The sequence below is a fragment of the Trachemys scripta genome, chromosome 6 (genome assembly GCF_013100865.1).
Source record: "Trachemys scripta elegans isolate TJP31775 chromosome 6, CAS_Tse_1.0, whole genome shotgun sequence".
In the NCBI taxonomy this organism is placed as follows: domain Eukaryota; kingdom Metazoa; phylum Chordata; order Testudines; family Emydidae; genus Trachemys; species Trachemys scripta.
The window spans coordinates 36,386,765-36,412,931 of record NC_048303.1 but is presented as its reverse complement, the minus strand read 5'-3'; the positions used below and the strand labels follow the sequence as shown (position 1 = coordinate 36,412,931).

The following is a 26,167-nucleotide window of genomic DNA, read 5'->3' as shown; positions in this document are numbered from 1 at the left end:
AGTCAATTTCCAGCTTACCTATCATCTCTAAGCTTACTTTAAATTAGCCTATGATGACAGCCTTCTTTGCCCATTTATTAAATTTTAAAACAAGCGTGTGCTTTCTCCCATGCTGCCCCACACATGTGGGAAGCACTGTCTGTAAACGTTTGCAAAGCCATCTCATTATTCACCTTCCAATCCCTCCTCAAATCTCTGCTTTGCCACAGTGCCTACAAAACACTTGACAGTGGTTAAGATGTTGGTATGTTGTGATAACTGCCAATTATGATGACCAGTATTGTCTCATTGTTTTCTTATACTCCTCCAACTGTATCCACCTGTTGCCTCTTGTTTTATATTTAGGATTGTAAACTCCTTGGGCAGAGATAATCTTTTTTCTCTGTTTTTATACAGTGCCTATGAACTATGTCTAGAACTCCTCGGTGCTAAGGTAATACAGAATCTACACACATACATTCATGCCTCCCCCTGCCCCACGCCCAAATTTTTCTGATATTTCTCACTTGGTTGTACTTGTAGTTAAAATAATTGAACTGGGTGACATTTTTGCAGGTTTACAGTATACTAAAGAGTGCAACTAAAATATACCACATTTAACATTACATTTACAGAAAGGAAGCATCCACAAGATAAAATAGTTTTCACTACCCACATGACCAAAGAATTAAATGTATGGGAAGACCTTAAGATTTCTGGAGTGTTAGACATAGTTAATTACCTTTTAATATGTCAACAAAAAAATTCATTATTTATTATGAAATAATCTAGATTAAGAAATATTTTAAGCAATTTTAGAATTATATACAATTTCTTAATGTTGCACTTTTATCCAAATAATGAAAAGTAAAATATTCTAAAACTATAACTAAATTCAGAACCAAGTTTAAAAATGAAATAGCAACAATTTTCTAAAATGTATTTGGAGTTGAGAATTATTTTTTTGCATTTTCTTTTTTAATTAACAGTGATGTGTATCCTCTATATTATACTCTAGGCCACGATATACTAAATACCTACATATTTAAACCTATGTCCACCTCACACAATATCCCTTTCCTATCTCACCTGCCATTATAATAAAATACAATTGTGATTAGCTTCCTGCAAATTCCAAGATTTCACTGCTAGCTTAAATTAAATACAATAGTGCTGACCCCAAGGTCTTTCTTTGAATGTGGAATGTTCCAGTGTGGTGAATTGTTAATATAGACTTTTTTTTTTTTTAAAGTATAAATAGCACTACTATCTAGCTTCCATGAGTTCTCTCTCATCATACCCAAATGCAAGTAAAGGCAAGTGAAACTAGGTTCCTGAGTTTTCCTGAGTACAACAGCTTTACAATACAATGGTTGGCCACTCACAAATTTGTCTCTACGGTTTAAAAGTATTGCTGCTAGGCTATGGAACAAATCAATAAAATTATTTTAAGGTCACATTACACTCACCGGGCCAAGTCCTCACTAAGTTCCATACTCCAAGCTGCCTGAAGAGTTAAGTGACTGGGAAAAAATTTCATGACCATTTTAATCTAGCTCTAGCAGTGCAAAGGGCAGATGTGCATGAAACATCTGGGGAAAGGGATGTGAGGAGCATGACCAGAACACTAGAGCTGGTGCCTTTAGGCTGCTCCAAGATAGGCCTAAGCAGGGGACAAGGATTGCGGAAGATAAAAAGGTAGCTTAGAGCCACCTTTGCCTCTCACCCTGAGCTGCGTTAATTGACCCAAACTTTCTTTGCGAGTTCTATGTTGCATCATGACATTCTTGCTTTTATGGGTCAGTGGCTTAATAGCATTATTTCAAGATTGCTTCTATCTATCAACAAAAAAAGGAGTAGAAGAATAAAAATAAGTCCCATTACAGAAGTGAAGCCTTGTATAGTCATATTTGAATTAAAGAGTACATGCTTATTAATGGCTAAACTGCTTTAAATGGTCCAGTGATCATACAGCTTGGTATGCTTATTACAGTGGGGATCTTCTGAAGACACTTCACAATAGAAAATTATTAATTTAAATCTTGATCTTTACAACTACACTTGGGTTTTCTGCTGCTCTGTTTTACTTTCCCTCTCTAGGACCTCTATCCTCTAATCAATACTTTAGCCAACAAGTAGCATCAGACTCACCATAAATAATAGCATACAGAAAATCAGTCAAATCCTAAGAAGGATATTTAATCATTATACCTTTACCACTATATGACTAATAATTTTCTGTTAGAGAGACAGGGTAGTTGAGGTAAAATCTTTTATTTGTCCAACTACTGTTGGTGAAAGACAGGCTTTCAAGCTACACAGAACTCTTCTTCATATTTTTCTGTTACACATCACAGGTTTCAGAAATTCACTTACGGTTTCTTCTAAAAAGCAACAGAGGGTCCCCTGTGGCACCTTTAAGACTAACAGAAGTATAGGAGCATAAGCTTTTGTGGGTGAATGCCCACTTCATCAGACGCAAGATTCTTCTAAAAATCCCAAATCTTTCCTGTTCAGTTTCTATATTACAAAAGACTTCATAACTAAATTTACTAATATTATTTCATCAAGTGAGCATGTTAAAATGTCTAAAACAACAAAAACCACCCTGTGCTTTCACTAGTAATTACTACTTGAAAAAATGAGAGGGTTTCTTCTATAAGGTGATTGTAAGAGCTAAATGCTATACCTAAACATGTTACAAAGGCCTGCTCTTTGTAATAAGTTACTGATTTTTTTACTCACTGTAAGTGGAAGACCAAAAATGACAATATACCTTCAGCACTTGAACTTGACCTTCAGTAGTTATATCCTTTAAGAGCTCACAAAACGATCGGCATAGGTCACCTGAATACACCTGAAATTAAATGAAAACCAAAATGAAACTTTTGTTATTTGCATTATACGAAGAGCAAAAATTAATCCTTAAACCTTGACATATTATGAATTCTGTAATCAATTTTATTTATAACTGCAATTCCTAGTGAAACTCAAAGAACTAATTCTGTCATAAGTTACAGCAAGACGTACATTTAAATTGCGTGACATTAAACTTTATATTTGTAGGAAAATGGTAGTTGTTAAAAAGTTATAATCTACTGTACATCCACAAAAAATCCAAAATGACCAGCTAGCATCTGAGAATTGTGATTATTTCATCAATTCGCATCACATTTTTTGTATCTCACTCTCCCCTTATGTGCATTTCTTGTTTTTTTATTGCTAGCAATATTTCCATGAGAGAAGGATCTTTGTTGTTTCTAAACTAATCCGTTGCTATTTATATGTAATCCAAAAAACTATCAAAACTTCTATAATATTACAATTAACTTCTCCAAACAGCATTATGATTTAATCACAGTTAGGCAGTGAAGAAAGGCTATACCTTACTTGTGGATATTTCTTGATCTGTATAAACAGGAATACTGAAGATTAGGGAGGTAATTTTGCCTCTGTGTTTGGTATTGGTGAGATCACTACTGGAATGTTGTGCTTATTTCTGGAGTCCACACTTTAAAAAGTAAGTTGAAAATTGGAGGGGCCTCTGAACAGCACCACAAGAATGATTTGTGATCTGGAAAATATTCTTTACCATGAAACTAAACAAGCTCAAACTATTTTAGTTTATTAAAGAAAAAGTTGAAAGGTGACCCAATTATAAGAACCTATACAAGGAGAAGACATCTGGTACCAGATGACTCTTTAATCTGGCAAACAGTCACACACAAAAAACAGTGGCTGGAAACTGAATTTAGAAAACTCCAAACGTCTTGCCCTTGAATCTTCAGAGGTGGAGATGCTTTGTCTAGGACAGCAGGAGAAAGAAAATCCTTGGCCCCATATAAGCATTGCCCTCCTCTATTTTTCCTCCCCTTCTCAGCAGCACTCATCTTCCTCATGAGCTTGAGCAGGGAATGGAGGGGGCTCTTTGGCTTATCGGCGGGCGTAGCATAAGCCTCATGGGTTCTCTCACATCTAAAAGCTCCTACATATCTACATCACTTTTGAAAGTGGGACTTAAATTTTTCAAAAATGCTTGTCATAGATCATAATGGTTCCTTCTGCCCTAAAGTCTGTAATGATTTCTGTAAAAAAGAGAAAAAATGCCACCAAGGGCCTGGTTCTGTCACCTTTGCTCACAGAGTAGGCAGTACGTTGCTCAGACAGTAGGCCAAATCAATGGAACTACTTGGTGAATAAGGTACTACTTACTGTACATAAGAGTGACAGAATCTGGTCTCCAGATACTATAGTGAGGGGTGATTTAAAATCCATGTGATGACAGCAGTAAGTATCAGGAACTGATAAACCGACAAACAAAGATTGTGTTTTCAAGCAAATATCTAGGATAACATAATAAGCCAGCAGATGGCATGTAACTGTGAGAGGCCAAGTCTACGAGGATCAATGATCTAGATGTTTGAAACAGGAGTGTAAGAGACATGCAACCAAAGGGGCATTCAACCTTTGCGTTACAACCAAAATGGAATAGGAAGGGAGGCACAACAGAGAAAGAGATTGACTACGGTCGTTTTATGGTTAAGTCACTGCGCTTAAAATCAGATTATCTGGGTTCGATTCCCACCTCAGCCACAGAATTCCAAGTCATTTAGGCCCAGATTTTTAAAAGTATTTAGGCACTTAGCACCCACTGATTTCAATACTTTCAAAAATCTGACCCTTAATCTCTGTGTCTCAGTTCCCCATCTATAAAATGAGAATACTACCAACTTCCTTCCTTAGTCTATCTTGCCTAATTAAGTTGTAAACTCGTTTGGAGAAGGGATCATCACTTCCTATGTAGGTATACAGCACCTAGCACAATGTGTTTCAGAACTCACTTGGTGCCTGTGGGCGCTAGTATAATATAAACATTATTATTTTTATTAAAATTTCAAACTATTGTTCCCTAATGAGAATGTTTCAATGGATATTTTAAAATTCTAAATATGGTTAATATGATGCTGTATACATCTAGAAACCAGAATCTTCAACTACATTATTTTACTGAAAGCCCAAAATGTGCAATGAATCAGTTATTACAGCAAAATCATATTTTGATATAGGAAAAAGGAGAAAAGTGTCTTTTGGCACAATACACTACTAACAATCAAAATTAAATGGTGAACACAAAGCTTCACAAAATAGTAACTTCATTTCCCCACATACCTGTAGAAATTCAGATGATGATAAAAAAATATAAGCATTGATGATCTTAAAGCAGGTTCTGAGGTTTTCTGAACTTAGCTCTGCAAAAATAAGTGTCAGATGATTCATTGTCTTTGCCAACAAACTATTTTTACAAAGCTTTAACTAAAACAATTAACTTTTTAAACAATTAGTCATATTTACTTTTGTGTGATATTTATGTTTGCTTTATTTTCCTCTTATTGTTTTGTTATATCACAGAATTACTTACCTGGTGGGGCATTTTTCCCAAATAAGTCAGTAATTACAGATCTATACACCTGGATTCATACTCCCAATACATGGCTGATACTTTCTACAACCAAAACTTTGGGAAAAGCCATCTTGACAACAAATGGTATATACCCATTAATTGAGGGGAAGTAAGTCTGGTCTCTAATATCCCATTCTATTTTTGAGTGAAATATTACTACAAGCATTATAATACATCAACTGACGGGAAAAGGCAGATGGGTGAGTAGAATGTGTGATCAATTATTACCCTTTTAGTGTAATATTTTTCACAAAGGAAAATAATTAAGTTTATTTACCAGTAAAATGATTGCCTTTGTGGATATGCACAACTGGAAACCGTGCGGCACTTCACTACTTAGTGTTCATTGAGGCCACGTACACAGACAACTCTTGGGGGAACTATGCGCATCTGCGGATGTGCAGAATTCCTCTGCCCCACATAATTTTGTATTTTCCCACATGAAATACATTTTGCCTAAAAAGTGCTGCAGTTGCGCCTTTTGCCCACAAGAGGCCACTGTGATGTCAGAACAGCCCCTGGTGGGCAAAAGGGGGAACTGCGGCACTTCTGGGGCAGAATGTATTTTCTATGGGGAAAAAAGCTATGCCCAGTGCCGCAGAATTCCCCCAGGAGTAGAAGTTCATCACAGCACCCTGCCCGCAGAGCCAGATTAGGACAGAGTGGGGCACAAAGGGCTGCTGGGATGTCACAGACTGGGGTTCAGAATGGCTAGTGGAGGGGAGAGACTGGGGCATGGGCTCAGGAGCTGGTGGGGTGACAGCATTGAGCCTGAGGACAGGAGAGGGGGTTGCAGAGACCCATGGGGATGGGGGCTGCGGGGACAGGGGCAGATGTGCCTGACTAAATGGAAGAGGGTTGGAGTCAGCCAGGGTCTGCATTAGGGCAGGCTTCCCAACTACTTAGGAATTCCCCCATATCCCCCTCAAAAACCTACCACCCACACCCAACACCCTCCAGGTTCAGTCCTAGGCTCCTTCCCTCTCCCTCAGCTCCCACGTTAACCCTGGCTCCTCCGAGCCTTTGCACTGTTTCTGACAAGTGCAGGAAATACAGTTCTCTATTGTAAGTTTAATAAATTACTCAGAGTTCTGTATTAATATGCCTAATAAGGAATCTATTTGTAAAAAAAATTAAATAAATAAAAAAAATTACCAGAATTTTTTTTTTTTTTGGTCTGTATTGTTAGACATAACTTGCTGACAGATATTTTGAAATAAATTACCAACATAATTGAAACTGGCATGATTATATTGTGTTATTTTGACAAATAAAATTTTCAAATATTGTGTGCAGAATTTTTAATTTTTTGGCGCAGAATTCTCCCAGGAGTAACACACGCATCGTAGCAGCACAAAAGTGAGAAACAACAGTTTCAATAGCCACTCCATTCCTTCAACTTATTCAGGAATCCATTTAAGAATCACCAAAAAAATGAATGAAGGGGGTGGGATCTATACATGCAGTCTTCTTGAACTACAGTTACTGGTAAGTAATCTCCCTCTCTCCTTCAAAAAGTATCTATAGATTAAGAAGCAATGATAAACACCTTATACAAAGCAGATCTGAGTAGAACTAGTGAAACAAAGATTGCAGGACTGCTCTTCCAAACTGGGCTTCAGAGCTAGCTGTCAAGTCAAGAGAGAATACTGAGTAAATGTACTGAGCTTCAGGTAACTGCCTTGCATATTTCAGTGATGGAGACATTCTAGAGATATTATAGAGGCTTCAGGTACTGATAGCCAATAAATTTGTATGAGACACAATTTGAAGAAAAAATGAACAAAAAGGAAAAACAAAAACAAACAAAAGGTTAAAATATGATGAAAAGTTTCAATAAAAAGCTTCAATAAAACAGCAGCTCTATTATGCAACATCTTCAATTAAGTCATGTATAACAGACACTTATCTTTTACAGTTCAGAGTTATCACCTGGCCTTCATTTTCTCCCAATTCTTGGTCTTTTATGATCTTTAGATTACATAATCTAACCTAGAAGTGATTCATATTGATTTTCATATTGATTTTAACTAAGCTTTGGATCAGGAATAATTGCAGCTTTAAAATAAAGTGCACACATTTCAGTCTGCTATTTTATTGAGTCACCAAATGATATAATTTTTACTTAGGGGCTTTTGCCTGTGTAATCCAGCCTCCTCCTGATTTCCACAGATGTCCTCAAGCAAACAAAAGGTCCTCAACCTTTTTCTGGGTCTACTCCAGATATTAGCAGCCAACCATCTCTCTAAGAATCCACTCCTGAGACAGCAGCCCTTACCACTGTGACTCCCACTTCATACACACGTTTGTAAAGTATAAGCCTACAACTCAAACTGCCCTTTGGCCACGTAGGCCAGGCAGGTAAGGTAGCAGTTGTACACTGGCAAATTGTTTGACAAAAGATCGGCTCTGAACCTCAGGGTTCTGGGTTCAGTTTGTCTTCCCCCTAAACCATAGCTTCTCCTTAATGTGTGGAGGTGTGAAACCATTAGAAATATCCTTGAGCAAAATGTACTCTGTTTAACCACATGGGGGAGGGGGAAGCGGAGAAAGAGGAGTTAGAATCATAGAATATCAGGGCTGGAAGGGACCTCAAGAGGTCATCTAGCCCAACCCCCTGCTCAAAGCAGGACCAATCCCCAACTAAATCATCCCAGCCAGGGCTTCATCAAGCCTAAACTTAAAAACCTCTAAGGAAGGAGATTCCACCACCTCCCTAGGTAACCCATTCCAGTGCTTCACTACCCTCCTAGTCAAAAAGTTTTTCCTAATATCCAACCTAAACCTCCCCCACTGCAACTTGAGACCGTTACTCCTTGTTCTGTCATCTGGTACTACTGAGAACAGTCTAGATCCATCCTCTTAGGAACCCCCTTTCAGGTAGTTGAAAGCAGCTATCAAATCCCCCCCTCATTCTTCTCTTCTGCAGACTAAACAATCCCAGTTCCCTCAGCCTCTCCTCATAAGTCATGTGCTCCAGCCCCCTAATCATTTTTGGTTCCCTCCGCTGGACTCTTTCTAATTTTGATGAAAGAGGGTTTTGTATTTTAAGTCACTGGTATTTACACATCTTTCAACAAATCAAAAATACGATGCAACTAAATAGCAATCTTACTCAAAAGGCTCTATTGATCCAGGTGCCTACTAAGCTTTGTTCCTGCAAGTGTTTACAATGGCTACACTTGAATGACTAGCCACAGGTGGCTCCAAGGGTGTTGAAATGAAGACCAGATATGCCTGTGCTGATTTATGTAATCTGATCACCCCAAACACTCAGATTTTAGCGCTGAGTATGCTGAATTGTGCATCAGAGACAATATCATCATCTTTGAAACAATTTGAGATGCATATAAGGGAAGCCTATTCTTCACACCAAAGGTGTTAACAGACATGTTCTTTTGCTACATCTTCAAGATTTAAGGGCAATGCTGAATGCTTTAAAATCCAAATCTAGATTATTTAGATCTCTCCTTTCACTCACCATGCCTGAAATGATAACATCTTGACATGGAGATGAGATGTGAGAGGGAGCCAGATCAGACTTATGTTTAGACCAGATCAGTGTAGTGTATTCAGATTGAATTCTAATTAAGTTTTAAAATGACATTTTAGATCCATATGATTTAAAAATCAAATTAAATACACACTGAATAGAACATACTTCTACTTAGTTTTCTTTTTTCTCTTTAGGGAATCGTTAAATGTTAAAAAGGTAATAATCACTCTTAAAAGACATATTCAAATAATGCAAAAATGAGACTGTATGAAGCACAATGTAAAGGAAATCATTAAACTAGCTGATTGCTTTTAATCATGTGTTGGTATTATTCAGTAGAGTAGACCTATATATAAGCCACTTACAAAAGTCCCTATGCAACATGGGAGAGGCTAGGCAACTAAAAATGGTTATTTCTCTGGTCTGTAAAATTGCAGCTAGGAATGGAGGTTAAGTCCGCTAGCAGGAATGTTTGGTAGCTAGAAGAGCAACCAGCACTTCTTGGGAAAAATTACAAGAGGAAACAACAAATGGGTTTGGAGGTACAGGTGCTTGAAGGATTGCTGGTGGGTTAGGAATCAGAGGCAAGAAGGGCAAGTGCTTGTACATTGAACATTGTTAAGTACAAAACTTAATAGCACTGCAATGCAATTTATAGGCAACATTTTCCTACGCAGTCATTAATCAAAGCAAGCACAGAACTCTGCAGTAAATCTACTGATATCTACCAACACACTTCTTGATAACCAGATGCATATTTTGCACAAAGTATCTTTAATTCTATTTATGCCATCCTTTACATCTTTACGCCTAATTCTTTTACATCTTTACTGAAGGAAAACATACTAGCAGGGGGAAAAACATATTTATACATATTACAGGTCACGATTTTTAAACAAAGGGTGACTAAAGTTAAACTCCTAAATCCAATGGGAGCTACTGCTCAGCACTTTGGAAACTCAAGCGACCTTTTAAGGCATCTAAATAAGGGCTTAGGAGCCTAACTTTATGCACTTGTTTCTGAAAATCTTGGTCTAAGTATTTATTGTGTAATGGATTGAGTTTTAAATTTCATCTGAGAGCCATGATGTCCCAAAGCAAGGAATCCTACAAAAAGTGAAAAAATGGATACATTGCTAAAGAGGAGTACACAAGAATAGCACAAGTATGTAGGAACAAAATCAGAAAGGCTGAGAACTTGTCTATACTTAAAAGTCTGCAGCAGCATTTCAGTGAAGATGCTACCTACACCAATGGGAAAACTTCTCCCATTGGCGCAGGTAATTCACCGCTTTGAGAGGCAGTGGCTATGTCAATGGGAAAAGCCCTCCCGTTGACATAGTGCTGTCTATATCGGGAATTAGGTCAGTGTAAGCATGTGGATTTTCCACACCGCTGAGCAACGTAAATTGCTAGTGTATACCAGGCCTGAGGCACAAATGGAGTTACACCTAAAAAGAGATATAAAAGACAATAAGAAGAGGTTCTTTAAACACATTAGGAGCAAGAGAAATACTAAGGAAAGTGTAGGTGCTCTACTTAGCAGGGAAGGAGGCTAATAACTGACAACATTAAGAACGCTGAGGTGTTTAATGCCTGTTTTGCTTCAGTCTTCACTAAAAAGGTTAATGGGGACCAGATATTAATATTAACAAGTAGGGGAAGGAATGCAAGCCAAAGTAGGGGAAGAACAGTTTAAAGAATATTTAGATAAGTTAGATATATTCAAGGCAGCAGATCCTGATGAAATTCATCCTACTGTACTTAAGGAACTAGCTGAAGCAATCTTAGAACTGTTAACAATTATCCTGGGGGGAACAAAGAGGATCCGGGGAATTATGATTAGCTTATGCTGTCAAACTGGGCGGGTGTATCTGTTGGGGCCCACAGTCCTGGGTCCAGTACTATCTAATATTTTCATTAATGATTTGGATAATGGAGTGGAGAATACGCTTATAAAATTTGCAGATGACATCAAGCTGGGAAGGGTTGCAAGCATCTTGAAGGACAGGATTAGAGTTCAAAATGACCATGACGAATTGGAGAATTGGTCTGAATTCAACAAGATGAAATTCAATATAGACACATGCAAAGTACTTCTCTTAGGAAGGAAAAATCAAATGCACAACTATAAAACGGGAAATAACTGGCTTGGTGGTAGTACTGCAAAGAAAGATCTGAGGGTCACAGTGGATCAAAAATTGAATATTGCCTCTATATAAATCCATGGCATGCCCACAACTTGAATACTGTGTGCAGATGTGGTCGCCCCATCTCAAAAAAGATATATTGGAATTGGGTAAGGTTCAGAAAAGGGCAACGGAAATTATTAGGGGTATGGAAGAGAGATTAATAAGACTGGGACTTTTCAGTTTGGAAAAGAGATGGCTAAAGAGAGATATGATTGAGGTCTATAAAATCATGACTGGTGTAGAGAAAGTAGATAAGGATGTGTTGTTTACTACTTCTCATAACACAAGGACCAGGAGTCTCCAAATGAAATTAATAGGCAGCAGGCTTAAACCAAATAAAAGGAAGTATTTCTTCACACAATGCACAGTCAACCTGTGGAACTCCTTGTCAAAGGATACTGTGAAGGCCAAGACCATAACAGGGTTAAAAAAAGAACTAGATAAATTCATGGAGGATAGGTCCATCAATGGCTATTAGCCAGAATGGGCAGGAATGGTGTCCCTAGCCTCTGTTTGCCAGAAGCTGGGAATGAGTGACAGGGGATGCATCACTTGATGATTTCCTGTTTTGTTCATTCCCACTGGGGCACCTGGCATCGGCCACTGTCAGAAGACATGATACTGGTCTAGATGGACCTTTGGTCTGACCCAGTAGGGCCATTCTTATGCATCAACAAAGTGATGCAGCTGAGAAAAAGTCTAATATCATTCTAGGGTGTATTAACCAACCTTTTGTATGTAAAACACAAAGAGATAATTGCCCCATTCTACTCAGCACTGGTGAGGGTCAGCTGCAGTACTATGTCCAGTTCTGGGCACCACATTTTTGGAAAGATGTGGACAAACTGGAGAGTGTCCAGAGGAGAGCAACAAAAATTACAAAAGGTTTAGAAAACCTAACTTGAGGAAAGTTTAAAAAAAGGGGCATGTTTAGTCTTGAGAAAAGACTGAAGCAGGACCTGATAAAAGTTTGGAAAAACACTTGTCAGGGATGGTCTAGGTTTACTTCATCCTGCACAGTGAAGGGGCCTGGACTTGATGACTTCTCAAGGTCCCTTCCAGCCGTATATTTCTGTGATCCTATGAAACAACATACATGCTGAGGCAATTGGTCAATAATAACCCAAAGAGAAGAGTACTGCCTAATGAATAACTAACACAAATTCCTAGAGGTCTCTCATCCAAGTACTGGCCAAGCCCGACTCTGACTATGGGAGATCCAGATAATTTACAACCCAGTGTTGTACAGATGTACTATGACCAACACTCTCCCAAATGTCATCCCCATCTTGGTCCTTAAGACTTCTCCCGTTGTGTTCAGTGATTGCAACACAGCTCACTGGAAGAGGACACTTTGGTCACTGCCTCTTGACCAAGAGAAAAAGTAGGTGAAGGTTCCATATACTCGTTACCTTGTAGCACCTCTAATTACAGGTTACACTGTTTTTCTACTCTTTATGGATGTCTGCCCTAAATTACCCATACAGTAATAATCAATAAAAAAACCAAGCTTAATTAAAAACAGGAAATTGTCCAGCCCTTTGTCACAGGTACCAACTCTGACATCAATATAGCGGTGTTGTGCTCCCACAAGACAACACATTGCGGGAACTATTAAATCTAACCATACCATTTAAGCAACAAATCCATAAAACACTTTCACAAACCCCTGCATTTTGCCCTAGAAAACTGCCAGTTTGGTATGCAGTTCTCCAGCAATCAGTGGTGATGGAGTCTTGGCACCAGACCTGGTCAACCTGGACAGATCTAGGCAACTTGGTATTACTTCTGCTGGACATAAAGCCACTTTGATTGGGCCTTCAAAGTTTACACATTGCCAAATTTAGTAAACTGAACCTAAGGAGTCTCTCCCATCTTTTGAGATTTGAGGCATCCCTCTAATCTTTGTGAGGACTAATAATAATCTAGGGCTGTCAAGCAATTAAAAACATTAATTGCGATTAATTACACTGTTAAACAATAATAGAATACCATTTATTTAAATATTTTTCATGTTTTCTACATTTTCAAATATATTGATTTTAATTATAACAGAATACAAAGTGTACAGTGTACTTAATATTTATTTTTGATTACAGATGTTTACACTGTAAAAAGCAAAAGAAATTGTATTTTTCAATTCGCCTAATACAAGTACTGTAGTGCAATCGTTTTATCATGAAAGTTGAACTTACAAATGTAGAATTATGTACAAAAAATAAGAGCATTCAAAAATAAAACAATGTAAAACTTTAGAGCCTACAATTCCACTCAGTCCTATTTCTTGTTCAGCCAATTGCTCAGACAAACAAGTTTGTTCACATTTGCAGGAGATAATGCTGCCCGCTTCTTGTTGACAATGTCATCTGAAAGTAATAACAGGTGTTCGCATGGTACTGTTGTAGCCGGCATCACAAAATATTTAATGCCAGATGCACTAAACCTTCATATGTCCCTTCATGCTTCAACCACCATTGCAGAGGACACACATCTATGCTGATGACAGGTTCTGCTTGATAACAATCCAAAGCTGTGTGGACCGACGCATGTTCATTTTCATTATCTGAGTCAGATGCCACTAGCAGAAGATTGATTTTCTTTTATGGTGGTTCGGGTTCTGTAGTTTCTGCATCAGAGTGTTGTTCTTTTAAGACTTCTGAAAGCATGCTCCACACCTTGTCCTGCTCAGATATTGGCAGGCACTTCAGATTCTTAAACCTTGGGTTGAGTGCTGTAGCTATCTTTAGAAATCTCACATTGGTACCTTCTTTGTGTTTTGTCAAATCGGCAGCAAAAGTGTTCTTAAAATGAACATGTGCTGAGCCATCATCTGAGACTGCTATAACATGAAATATATGGTGGGTAAAATAGAGCCGCAAACATACAATTCTCCTCCAAGGAATTCAGTCACAAATTTAATTAACGCATTATTTTTTTAACGAGCATCATCAGTGTGGAAGCATGTCCTCTGCAACAGTGGCTGAAGCATGAAGGGGCATACGAATGTTTAGCATATTTGGCACACAAATACCTTGCAATGCTGGCTACAAAAGTCCCATGTGAACGCCTGTTCTCACTTTCTGGTGACATTGTAAATAAGAAGCAAGCAGAATTATCTCCCGTAAATGTAAACAAACTTGTTTGTCTTAGCGATTGGTTCAATGAGAAGTAGGACTGAGTGGACTTGTAGGCTCTAAAGCTTTATATTGTTTTGTTTTTGAGTGCAGTTATATAACAAAAAAAATCTACAACTGTAAACTGTACTTTCATGATAAATATTGCACTACAGTACTTATATGAGATGAACTGAAAAATACTGTTTATTATTTTTACAGTGCAAATATTTGTAATAAAAAATAATATAAAGTTAACAGAGTACACTTTATATTCTGTGTTGTAATTGAAAACAGTATATTTGAAAGTGTAGAAAAACATTCAAAAATATTTAATAAATGTCAATTGGTATTCTATTGTTTAATAATGCGATTAAAACTGCGATTAATCACAATTAATTTTTAATTAACAATTCTTTTTTTTTTTTGAGTTAATCAGATGAGTTAACTGCGATTAATCAACAGCCCTATAATAATCATGCCATAAGGGCACCCTTGCTCCCCTTTTTTAGATTAAGAAAAGCTGTCTAATCTAGTTTACAATAAACAAAAATAACCCGCAAAATGCAGGGGGGAAAAAGCAACAAGGAAAGCACCAAGGCCATGTAGTGTACTATGAGTTTGCTATATCTTCAATCATGAGAAAATTGAGTAGAGGTTGGAACCTATTTCCTTTTATTCCCACGGAACTCTACTTGGGAGGAAAGTGGATCAGTCATAGGTTAAAATAAACCTCATAGATTAGCTAGTTAAATTCCTTCCTTAACCTTCTTCTTTTCTAAAATTCCTTCTACTTTAACTCTATTCTATATAAACATCCCTAAGCTAGAACAAGCATTCTACATGCAACAAATAAAATGAATTTTGGTACAATGTATGGTATTAAACAAGAAACCATTAAAATCTAAGCCACATATTTTCAAAAGAGGCTTTACCAAAAGCCAAACAGCATAAAGTAATGTAGAGAAATACCTGAGAAACAAACAGTGCATGAAATGAATCCTGAATTTCCAATTGGTTTAAGCAGTTCAGGAGGAACAGATAAAAAACTGCTGTCATATGGCTGCTGGCTACACCTGAAGTGTATAAACTGAACCTTAATCTTCAGGGTACAAAAATTCATCTCATGAAAAACTGTAAAGGTCACCCCTAAAACCATAAAATTAATTCTTTAAACTAACGGAAGCTAAAACAGATTAATCATAGTGGGTGGAAATGTTCAGCTCATTGAACACAAGATTACAAGAAAAAAGGAATGGATTTTAAGGTAAAATGAAACCCTGCAACAGAAAAACCAGAATAAAAATTGCCAAGAATTTTACACTACATAGATTTATAAATTGTATAGTATGTTATACATGTAGTAGAGCAGGGGTAGGCAACCTATGGCACGAGTGCAGAAGGCGGCACGCAAGCTGATTTTCAGTGGCACTCACACTGCCCGGGTCCTGGCCACCGGTCCGGGGGGCTCTGCATTTTAATTTAATTTTAAATGAAGCTTCTTAAACATTTTAAAAATCTTATTTACTTTACATACACAATAGTTTAGTTATATATTATAGACTTATAGAAAGAGACCTTCTAAAAACGTTAAAATGTATTACTGGCACGCAAAACCTTAAATTAGAGTGAATAAATGAAGACTTGGCACTCCATTTCTGAAAGGTTGCCGACCCCTGTAGTAGAGTATATGCAGGCTCTAAATATTGCAGCATAAGACAGGATATGTAAAACCACATTCTATTTACAGATCGCTGTAATATCTAAATGAAAAAACATAAAAGGTAAACTAGAGGTAAACCCCTATGAATTTCCTCATCTTTTTCATTTAAAGGAAAACCTAAAGATTAGTTATACACGTCTACCCCGATATAACACGAATTCGGATATAACACGGTAAAGCAGCACTCCAGGGGAGCGGGGCTGCGCACTCCGGTGGACCAAAGCAAGTTCGATATAACGCAGTAAGATTTTTTGGCTCCCGAGGACAGCATTATATTGGGGTAGAGGTGTACATCTTTAACTAAATGTAATTTTCAAAGCAGTTTTGGAGGGGGGGGGAGGGACTTGTGATTATTTCAATATCTTTTTTTTTAAAGAAACTGTGAAAGCTACAGTTATCACTACAGAGAGTTACGTCGATGTAAGGCAGGTTACGTCAACCTAATTATGTCAGGTTGTATTGTAGACACTTTCTCCCACCAATGTAAGTGTCCTACTACACTGACATAACTACTCCACCTCCACAAGAGGTGTAGGGCTTATGTCAGTGTAGTTAGAGCAACGCACTGGCTATGTGACACTGTGGGATACTTACATTGGTTACTGGCTGTCATTGTTGTCAATTTCACAGCCCAGCTCTGGCTCCGCTCCCAGCTGGGCTGCCACCCTGGCTCGCGCTGCCTCCAGGGCTTTCTGCCGGGAACCTTGCTGCCCCCCTGAGATGATTGTGGCTCCTCACTCCCAGGCAGGCTGCTTCTCATGCTCCCCGCTCTGAGCTGGGTGCCAATCATGCTCCCAGCTCCCCGCTCTGAGCCAGGAAGGTGGGGGACAGCTGAGCTCCCGGGACAGAGTGGGGACCCGAAAGCCTGGAGGGAGCCGAGAGCCAAGGAAGCAACTGGGCTGGAGCCAAGAGCCCAGGCTCTCAGCCCCCCACACTGCCCCTCTTAAGTCAGTGGAAGCTCTTCTGGTGAGGACGCATACTACCGACAGAAGGAGGGTAGTGTGGATACAAACCGCTGAATTACTGCCGTGGCTGTAAATCAACCTAATATAAGTCGACTTAAGTTTGTAGTGTAGACATGACCTCAATGAGAGCACAGTGACCATTTTATCGATACTTTCCAGCAGATATAGTCCAATCAGCAAGATTAGGGCATAAGAAATCCACTACATCCAATATATGACAAGCAGGGACCTTAGAAGTTATTCTAAGTTAAGTTCTATTATTTTTAGTAGTAAATTTAACTTTTCTGTTATCCTACATTTATAAAAGGAATGTACATTAAAACTTTTTTAAAAAAATTCTCATTCTTTGTTATGCACTCAAATGGAGACAGATGTTAAGAAAGAAGCTTTGTATTTGATAACAGGTCCACCTGTACTGGCAAAAATGACTTTACAATGGGATGACGACATTTTTGCTTGGAACTGACACAACTGTGCTGGAAGTTAAGTGAGTGTGTGCACGATAGCGAAGTATCTAAGTATCTAAGCGGCACATATAGATGTACACATGAATTTGTTTGCTCAGACTTTGGACCTAATTTTTCTAATGAAACATGGTCCGTAAAATGTTTTTTGGGGACATGCATTAGTTAGTTGCAATGAATAACTGAATTTTTATTTATTTATTTATTTTACAGTACAGGGGTGTTTTTCCTTTAAATTTAATGATTACCTTTTCCCTGAGGACTGAATCAAAATTCAGGGTCATGGCAACCAGAGACTAAGTTAATTACCTAAGTGTTAAACTGATAAGATTTTTTTTTTTTTAACCAGAGCAACAAGTAACTGAATTAGGAGTTATTTACTGGAATGCCCATCTCCACTTTAAATCAGAGAATCTCTGCCATGCCACTATGGCATCTGCAGTATTCTGGTAGCACACATAATTTTGTCACCCAGCAAAAGAACATGGAACAGAATAGTTATTAAGCACCAATATCTGCATGTCACTGTAAAAGACACAAATACAAAAAATCTGAACAGCCTCACCTTGCCTAGGAGGCAGCACAGCATCAGCCACCTGAGCTGAAGAAATACCATCACAGTCCCAGCAGTATGATGCTGTCGGCAGGACGATCCTTCAGTGAAAAATGTCTTTCTCAATTTGATTACATGGCTCTACTGACGGAAAGGGGAATCTCATTCGGAGTTTCAGTTGAAGAAGCTGTGACAAATGCTAAATTCTCTGACTAAAGCTGGAGATGGCTCTAATAAGGAAGGGAAAGTGGGACTGACATAAGGATCAATAAGAATACAGGAACGTTAACTAAAAATATAAAAAGGATTAAAATAACATAAAAATGAAAGGAAATCAGGAAAAGTTGTAAAATGAAATAAGTATGGGCCACAAATGAACTGATAAAAAGAAAATTGGCATTCTCTAAATTGGAGAGTGTTCAGAGCTACAAGAATGTTTAGAGGCCTGGAAAACATGCCTAATTCAATAAGAGACAAAGGGAGCTCAAATTCTTTATTTTATTGAAGAGAAGATTAAGGGGCAATTTGATTATGGTCTGTGTATATCATTATCTAAACAGGGAAAAGATATTTGATATTAGGGGACTCTTCTAGCAGACAAAGGCATAAGATCTAATGGCTGGAAGTTGAAATCAGCAAAGTTCAAACTGGAAATAAGACACAATTTTTTAACAGTGTAGGTAATTAACCATTGGAACAGATTAGCAAGGGATGTGTAAATTCTTCTTCACTTGGAGTCTTTCAAAAAGATATGCTCTAGTTCAGTGACAAGTTGTTGGGCCAGACACAGTAATCGCTAGATGAAACTCTATGGCCTATGTTTTATAGGAGGTCAGACTATACCCATCATAACAGTCCCTTCTGGACCTAAAAATCTATTAATCTAAATCTAATAAGGGCATAAATAGAACTACGACATAGGAAATAGGAGTGAAAAAAAAATCTATCTTCATTTTGATTGTAAGCTGTTAAGGATAGGTAACTGTTTTTTTATCTACCCAGACAGTATATAAATAATGACTTTTAGACCAACAACAGGAGACTCAGTAATATTAATAACTTTTCTTCATTTCAATTTATCTGAAAACAAAGAAAAGCAAGAAAGTTGGGGGAAACATCAGTTTCACATTCAAAACTGGCTGTTTCAAGAAAAACAGTTCATTTGCTCTACTTGTTCATTCCTTCAGTCTGAACGGCCAAATATACAGTAAAATGGTATATGCACTGTATCAGTGTGTCCTTAATCTTCTGTCAAAGCTGTTTTATTTGTTAATATATAGAAACACTTGCAGAAATCATTTCTGATTGATTCAATTTGACAACCATATAAAATCCTGTAACTGTTTTTCACGGCAATTACATGAAATGATTACTGAAAGCTATCACACACTATAGGTTATAAATACACAGACATACACACAAATGTATCATGAGTAGAAGCATTGAGATCTGAGATTTTTATAATTCTTCCTCATCCCTTCCCTGCATCTTCTCAAGGAAAGTGGAGAATCTTAGAACCAGGTCTTTCTACAGATTTTTCAGTGGGGAAATAGTAAACTTTAATTTCAAGAAAAAAAGATAAAGGCGGCCTATAGTTAAGAATTTCGTGACATCTAAATCAATGCATATTTGTTTTCTTGAGTCTGCAAGTCAAAAATAATGCAATATCTTTCCTAAATCACTATAGTAGCATTTAGAGAAGTGTGATCATCCGAACTTAAAAGTTTAATCATCAGTGACAATGACCCTCACTATTTATAGCAACAAAGAGGAGCTTCCATTAGCCCAGTGAAACCTCTCTTTCTCAGCCAGTGCTTGATAGGGGGTCCAGTTTGAAACTTTATCACTTCCTCTGGATTCCCAAACTTAATCTCGTCAATAACCTCTACAATCGTTTATTTCAAGATGTGGGACAGTGCCTTGGCACAACAACCTACATAGAATAAAATACAAGTCACCACTGTTCCACTGGAAGTGAACACTAGTGCTACTTGTACTAAAAGTCTAATGCTACTAGCATTTCAAAGGTTAAACGTTGGAATCACTGCTAACATATTATCAATGTGGTATATGAAAATGTAGATTCACTAGAACAACTGGCACATATGCAAGGAGATATTACATCTTCTTAGTTATTCATTCTATGTCCACCTATGTCTACTTATAATGTAGGCAAACATATTTCCCAACAACATTGACATGAATAAGATGACAGAAGCCACAGAGGCAAAACACAACCAAGTCTGCCCCCATCCCAAGGAATCAAAAGCTGGTGTCACTCTGTCTATAAACATGAGTCTCACAAATGTACTGCTTAACAGTAAAATCACATCAATCTCAGCTGAGACCTTTGATATGAGAAAATTACATATCACTGATTCTATGCCGTTGTCTTCTCTTTATCTTCCTACAAATAGGAAATCATTACATCATGTTCCCCATCAGTCTTTTACCTCAACAGACTGGAAGCACGGAGAATGTGGTACAGCTCTTTCCAGCCTTCTCCACACTGTTTCTGATTCTTCCACAAAGAACAGAAAGGACAAAGGAAAAGAAGAAAAAGACTACATGAAGGAAAAAAGATAAGGAAAGGAGACAAGGGGCTGGGCTACACTGGGGGGGGAATCGATCTAAGATACGCAACTTCAGCTACAAGAATAGCATAGCTGAAGTCGACGTTTGTTAGATCGACTTACCTCCTGTCCTCACGGCGCGGGATCGATGGCTGCGGCTCCCCTGTCGACTCCGCTTCCGCCTCTCGCTCTGGTGGAGTTCCGGAGTCGACGGGGAGCGCGTTCGGGGATCGATTTATCGCATCTAGATGAGACGCGATAAATCGATCCCCGATAGATGAATTGCTACCCGCCAATCCGGCGGGTAGTGAAGACGTACCCAAGGAGTCACCGCCCTGTTACACCAAGAGAAATGAGAGAGAACTCAGGGACATTAGTCTCAATCAGAAGATCGGCCCTCCAGATTCCAGCAAGGAAGTCCTATCGTCCCTCCTTTCTCTCCCACAGCCCTTCTTCCTGACCCAAGCAATTTCTCTCTCTCCTCTTTCTATATTGCTGCAGCCAAAAGTGCAACTCTTTTTCACTGGAAGAATTCCAATCCACCAGCTCAGTAGTAGCCCCTACTGGCAATCATATCTATTGCACTTGCTTGTGATTGATATGTATTTCATCCTCCGCCCAACTTAACTGCCCAATACACGTATTCTCCCAACAAAGAGCAACACAACTCTCCATGTGCCTGCTGTGGACATGTCCACTGCCCCTGTGTTCAGAGACCAAAAAGGAAGGCTTTTCTATATCACTGAAATCCCTGAAATTTTAGGTACCCAGTCTCTCTGCCCCTGCCAAGTCCCTTATTCTGCTGGGTTCCATGACCTCACTGAATACACAGGTACGTCTGTTAACCAAGGATTGTTTTTACCTTGGAGGTCTTCAACTTCTTTTACTTTCAGATGATAAATGCTATATAAAACCCTATATTTTAACTGAATACCTCAAAGCATTCCTTACTGAAGAGATCACAACCATCTAAAGATACTCTCCCCATGTCCTGCCACCTATGCTTCCTACTATCATCATTCTCCCACCCTAACCAAAGTGTATAAAGATCAATGCTACCACACTACTAAAATTGGTCTCACAAACCTGAATCACCTTCAGGGTCAGAGAAATTATGATAAGATATCAGCGGAAGCTCTAGAAGAGTAGGAGGATAACAATCATCAGAATAGGCTCTGGGAATATCATTGTCAGACCTATTACCTCTTCTGGTTTGGAAGCCAAAAGTGCATTTGAGAGGCAGACTCCTGATCAATCCACAGTGACATTCTACCTGCTTGATGATATTCTGGGATTAAACCAGGATATTTTCTGTCTCTAAGGACTTGGAGAATAAATACTGCATAATCCTAGGAGCCAGATGCAGCCACTCCCACCTCAGATTCTCAATGGCTTGTCCTCTATGAACAAGCTTCTAATGGTCAATACTGTATCTCTCTACTCCATAACTGTAACAGTGTGACGGGATCCCCGGGGTGCAATCTAGGACTGTGGGACCGCTGTGCCCCCTTAACTCACTAATCTGGGATGTCTCTCACAATGCCTTACTAGTGATAGGCAGCAAACCCCTCCAGGTGCTATCACCATTCAGTACAACTGCATGTGGAAACCCGCACCCAGCTAGATTGCATGATTGCTCCCAGCACCACTTACAAATCACACAGAGAAAGGCACCAGCTAAATCTCCCCAGCTCCCAGCACTGTACCACAGGAATACATCATTTTACACTGCTAAAACCCTTTCTTGAGCAAGGTAAGTTTATTAATTGGTTCACCACTTCATCAATGGAAAGTAAACATACAACACCAGCCTTTGTAACCTGAGCAAATTTACCAAGCACTTCAGTCAAACTCACTGGTAAGGATAAACATCCGAGTAAAAACTTTTGTAATCAATAAACTTAAAGTAGCCGCCATGTTAGTCTGTATCAGCAAAAAGAACAAGGAGTACTTGTGGCACCTTGGAGACTAAAAACTATTTATTCTCCCCCCTACTGTTACTCACACCTTCTTGTCAACTGTTGGAAATGGGCCATCCCGATTATCACTACAAATGTTTTTTTTCTCCTGCTGATAGTAGCCCACCTTAACTGATTACTCTCGTTAGAGTTAGTATGGCAACACCCATTTTTTCATGTCCTCTGTATATATATATATATCTTCCTACTGTATTTTCCACTGCATGCATCCGATGAAGTGGGTTTTAGCCCACAAAAGCTTATGCTCAAATAAATTTTTTAGTTTCTAAGGTGCCACAAGTACTCCTCTTCTTTTTTTTTTTTTAAGATTTTAAGTGATTATAAGTGATAGGCAAAAGTCAGAGTAGTTACCAAAGGAAAATAAAAGATAAGCACACAGTCTAAATTCTCAACCTTATTAGACTAGGCAATATCTAGACTAAGCAGTTTTTCTCACCCCACTCGATACTGCAGGTTGGTTACAGTCTTTCGTATGCAGCCTCTCCCTGTTAGCCTGAATTTAAGATACGTGGAAGGGCAACGCAGCATAACTATGAAAATCATGACCACTTGGACAATACTATGTTAGTAAATTTATACCCAAAAAGAGATGTTCAAAAGGTATAGAAGGAAGATTAACAGGAAGTGTCTAGTAATTGCAAAGATGGACATATAAATCTGAAGTTAAATACTGAACCATCTACAAAAACTTGGCTCTTTGTAATTGCAGTACTTTTCCTTGAAGCACAATTTTGGTCATTAGTATTAAGATACATGGGAAGATCATGGGAGAGGGACTAGTTAAGCCTGCCTACTATGAGGAACACTTCGCATTAACCTTCATAATAAAATATGAAGTACTGAAATTAATCTTAGAAAATATGATAAATGTTCGTGACCAATTCAGAAATGTTAACTTCTACATTTTCTGTTATGATTTAAAATTTTTCCTCTGAAAAATCCATTTGCTATAGCAATTAGTTCATCAATCTCCAAAGCACATAAAAGTGCAGCAAATAATTAAAGGAAGGCAAAAAAATATTTGCATAACAAATATTACTGTGTACAGTGTGGTAACACACGCAAAACTACCTCCACCAAACAAGGACATTCCACCAGAGAAGTAGATCATATCGTGGAATGGGTCACCCAAATACTCCAAGAGAACCTGCTTCAGTACAGAAATAAAACCCCCTCGGACCACATACCCTAGTTGTCACCTACCACCCAACGGTGGAACCCATATGGGGTATCAAACAACTACAACCCATACTCGATGGGGACCCCATCCTGAAAGAAATCTTTCTTGAACCCCCTCTTCTGGCCTTCAACAACCCCTAAACCTCTCCAAGCTCACCATCAGAAGCAAGCTCCCCACAGACCAGGACACACCAACTCAAAGCAGCATCAGATCCTGCTAGAACAACAGATGCAAAATCTGCAGACACATTTCCATTGCTACAATTATCAACATTCCCCACAACACATCTTTCAAGATTCATGGATCCAACACATGCCTATCACAACATGTGGTGTACCTCAGCCAGTGTATTAAATGCCCCAATAGCAACATGGGTGAAACCAGACAAACACTATGCTCTCAAATGAACTCAAACAAGAAAATGATAAAAGACAAAAACACCACATCACCTGTGGGTGAACACTTTTCACAAAGCGATCATTCTGTATCTGCTATCAGTCCTCATCCTCAAAGGAAATCTGCACATTATTTTCAAAAGACAAAACCTGGGGGCTTAAATTCATAACTGTGCTAGACACTAAAAATCATGGATTGAATAGAGACACTGGATTTATGGCTTATTACTACAATGTATAACTAGGGCACTACCAAATTCATGGCTGTGAAAAATGCATCACGGACCGTGAAATCTGGTCTTTTGTGTACTTTCACCCTATACTATACAGATTTCGGGGGAGGAAGGAAGGGAGGGGACCAGCGTTTCTCAAACAGGGGGTCCCGACCCAAAAGAGGGTCATGGGGGAGGGGGAGGGTCGCAAGGTTATTGTAGGTGGGTTGCAGTATTGTCACCCTTACTCCTACGTTGCTTTTAGAGCTGGGTGGTCAGACAGCGGTGGCTGCTGGCCAGGCAACCAGCTCTGAAGGCAGCACCCGCTAGCAGCAGTGCAGAAGTAAGTATGGCAATACCATATCATGCCACCCTTACTTCTGCGCTGCTGCCTTCAGAGTTGGGTCAGGACCCTTACTGTTACAACACCATGAAATTTTAGATTTAAATATCTGAACTCATGAAATTTACAATTTTTAAAATCCTATGACTTTGAAATTGACCAAAATGAACCATGAATTTGGTAGGCCCTATGTATAACCCACTAACAACTCCCCTTCCAGCTGTTTACCCTCCTCCTTCCTTTTCAATTATAATTTGAAAATTTACTACTTGAATATTAATTATTTGGAATGGAGCCATTAATTCTTTATGTTCTTCAGAGTAGCAAGTAGGATTATTATCTAATTAAGCAAGTAGAATAGTCAGCTATTCTCTACACACAAACGCAATGTTATTATTTGATTTCGTGTTAAGCTTTGAGGGGCTTTTATAAAATCAGTGACTGTGCAGTCTTAATGGAACACTATGAAGTCCAACTCAGTTGATTCTTTTTTTGCAATAAGTAAGCAAATAAACTATATATAGATGAATTTCATTTCCAAAATTAATTGTCAAATAGCACTCAGCTGCTAAGCAACTTCAGTTAGTTCTACATTTTAATAGCACTTACACTGCATGTATGAATATACATCATATAGTCTCCAAACATAAGACCCACAGAATCTTTTGTGAAACATATGCCTCCAAGAACATGCAGCCTCATAAATAAAAATTACACCATGGAGAATAAACAGATATTTGTGAGGAGATACCTATCAAAATTAGCCTACCAACCAGCAAATATTTTGGATGACATTCTGGACTCATTAAAGTCTATGGCAAATCTCCAATTGACTTCAACTGGTCCGGAATGTCACCCTTTGTCTTTAAGTAAAAAACAGTCCATTAATAAAAAGCATCATCTCCAGTTTGTTTCTTTGCCTTTTTAAGTACAAAGCACTTAAAATGTTGATTTATTTAAACACAATCGGGGTGCAAGAAAATAGGAAATTCTTTAAGTTACTCAAAGCTCGTTCAAGCATTTTTAATAGTAAGAATTTTGATCTCAACTTCTTACTGCCTTAGTTATTTTATTACTAGAACATGAACAACGTTCTTAGTATAGAAAACAGAATCCTTATTATTAAGACTCACCAAGAAGGGCCGACATATTCTGAAAGATTCGCAGCAGCTCAGGAGTAAGACATGGGCTATTCTCCAATGTCACTAACCTAAGAGTAGATTAATTAAAACATTGTTTACATTTAGTTCCCTGTTTTGCATAATAAACATGTTAAGAGGAACAATTTTGACAAGTATAAAAATATTGTAATATTCTAGTATCAATATAAAATCTCTTCAAATGAAGAATGCCACAATTATTTGAAATTATTATCTTTCAAAATGGTATTTCCCACACTGCTGGTCTGTGGAATACTTGCTGGTCCTGTCATCTCAAAAGAATGGGGGAAAGAAGCAAACATTTTTATGCCTCTCTATTTTTATTTTTAAATGACGTCTGTTTGAAGCTGCTCAGAGGTTTGGAATGTTCAAAGTATCC

At 38.3% G+C, this 26,167-nt stretch overlaps 1 protein-coding gene across 5 annotated transcripts in view; it reads right to left on the bottom strand.

Moving 5' to 3' along the window:
* IPO11 (importin 11) overlaps positions 1 to 26,167 on the bottom strand; it is a 253,163-nt gene that overhangs the window by 104,691 nt on the left and 122,305 nt on the right. For all 5 annotated transcript variants that reach the window (XM_034773322.1, XM_034773326.1, XM_034773323.1 and 2 more), the window contains exons 23-25: positions 25,762 to 25,838; positions 5,149 to 5,228; positions 2,756 to 2,836 (exon numbers count right to left, since the gene is read on the bottom strand). In XM_034773322.1, coding sequence (XP_034629213.1) covers positions 2,756 to 2,836; positions 5,149 to 5,228; positions 25,762 to 25,838 — 238 coding nt within the window. The remainder of the gene's footprint in view (positions 1 to 2,755; positions 2,837 to 5,148; positions 5,229 to 25,761; positions 25,839 to 26,167) is intronic.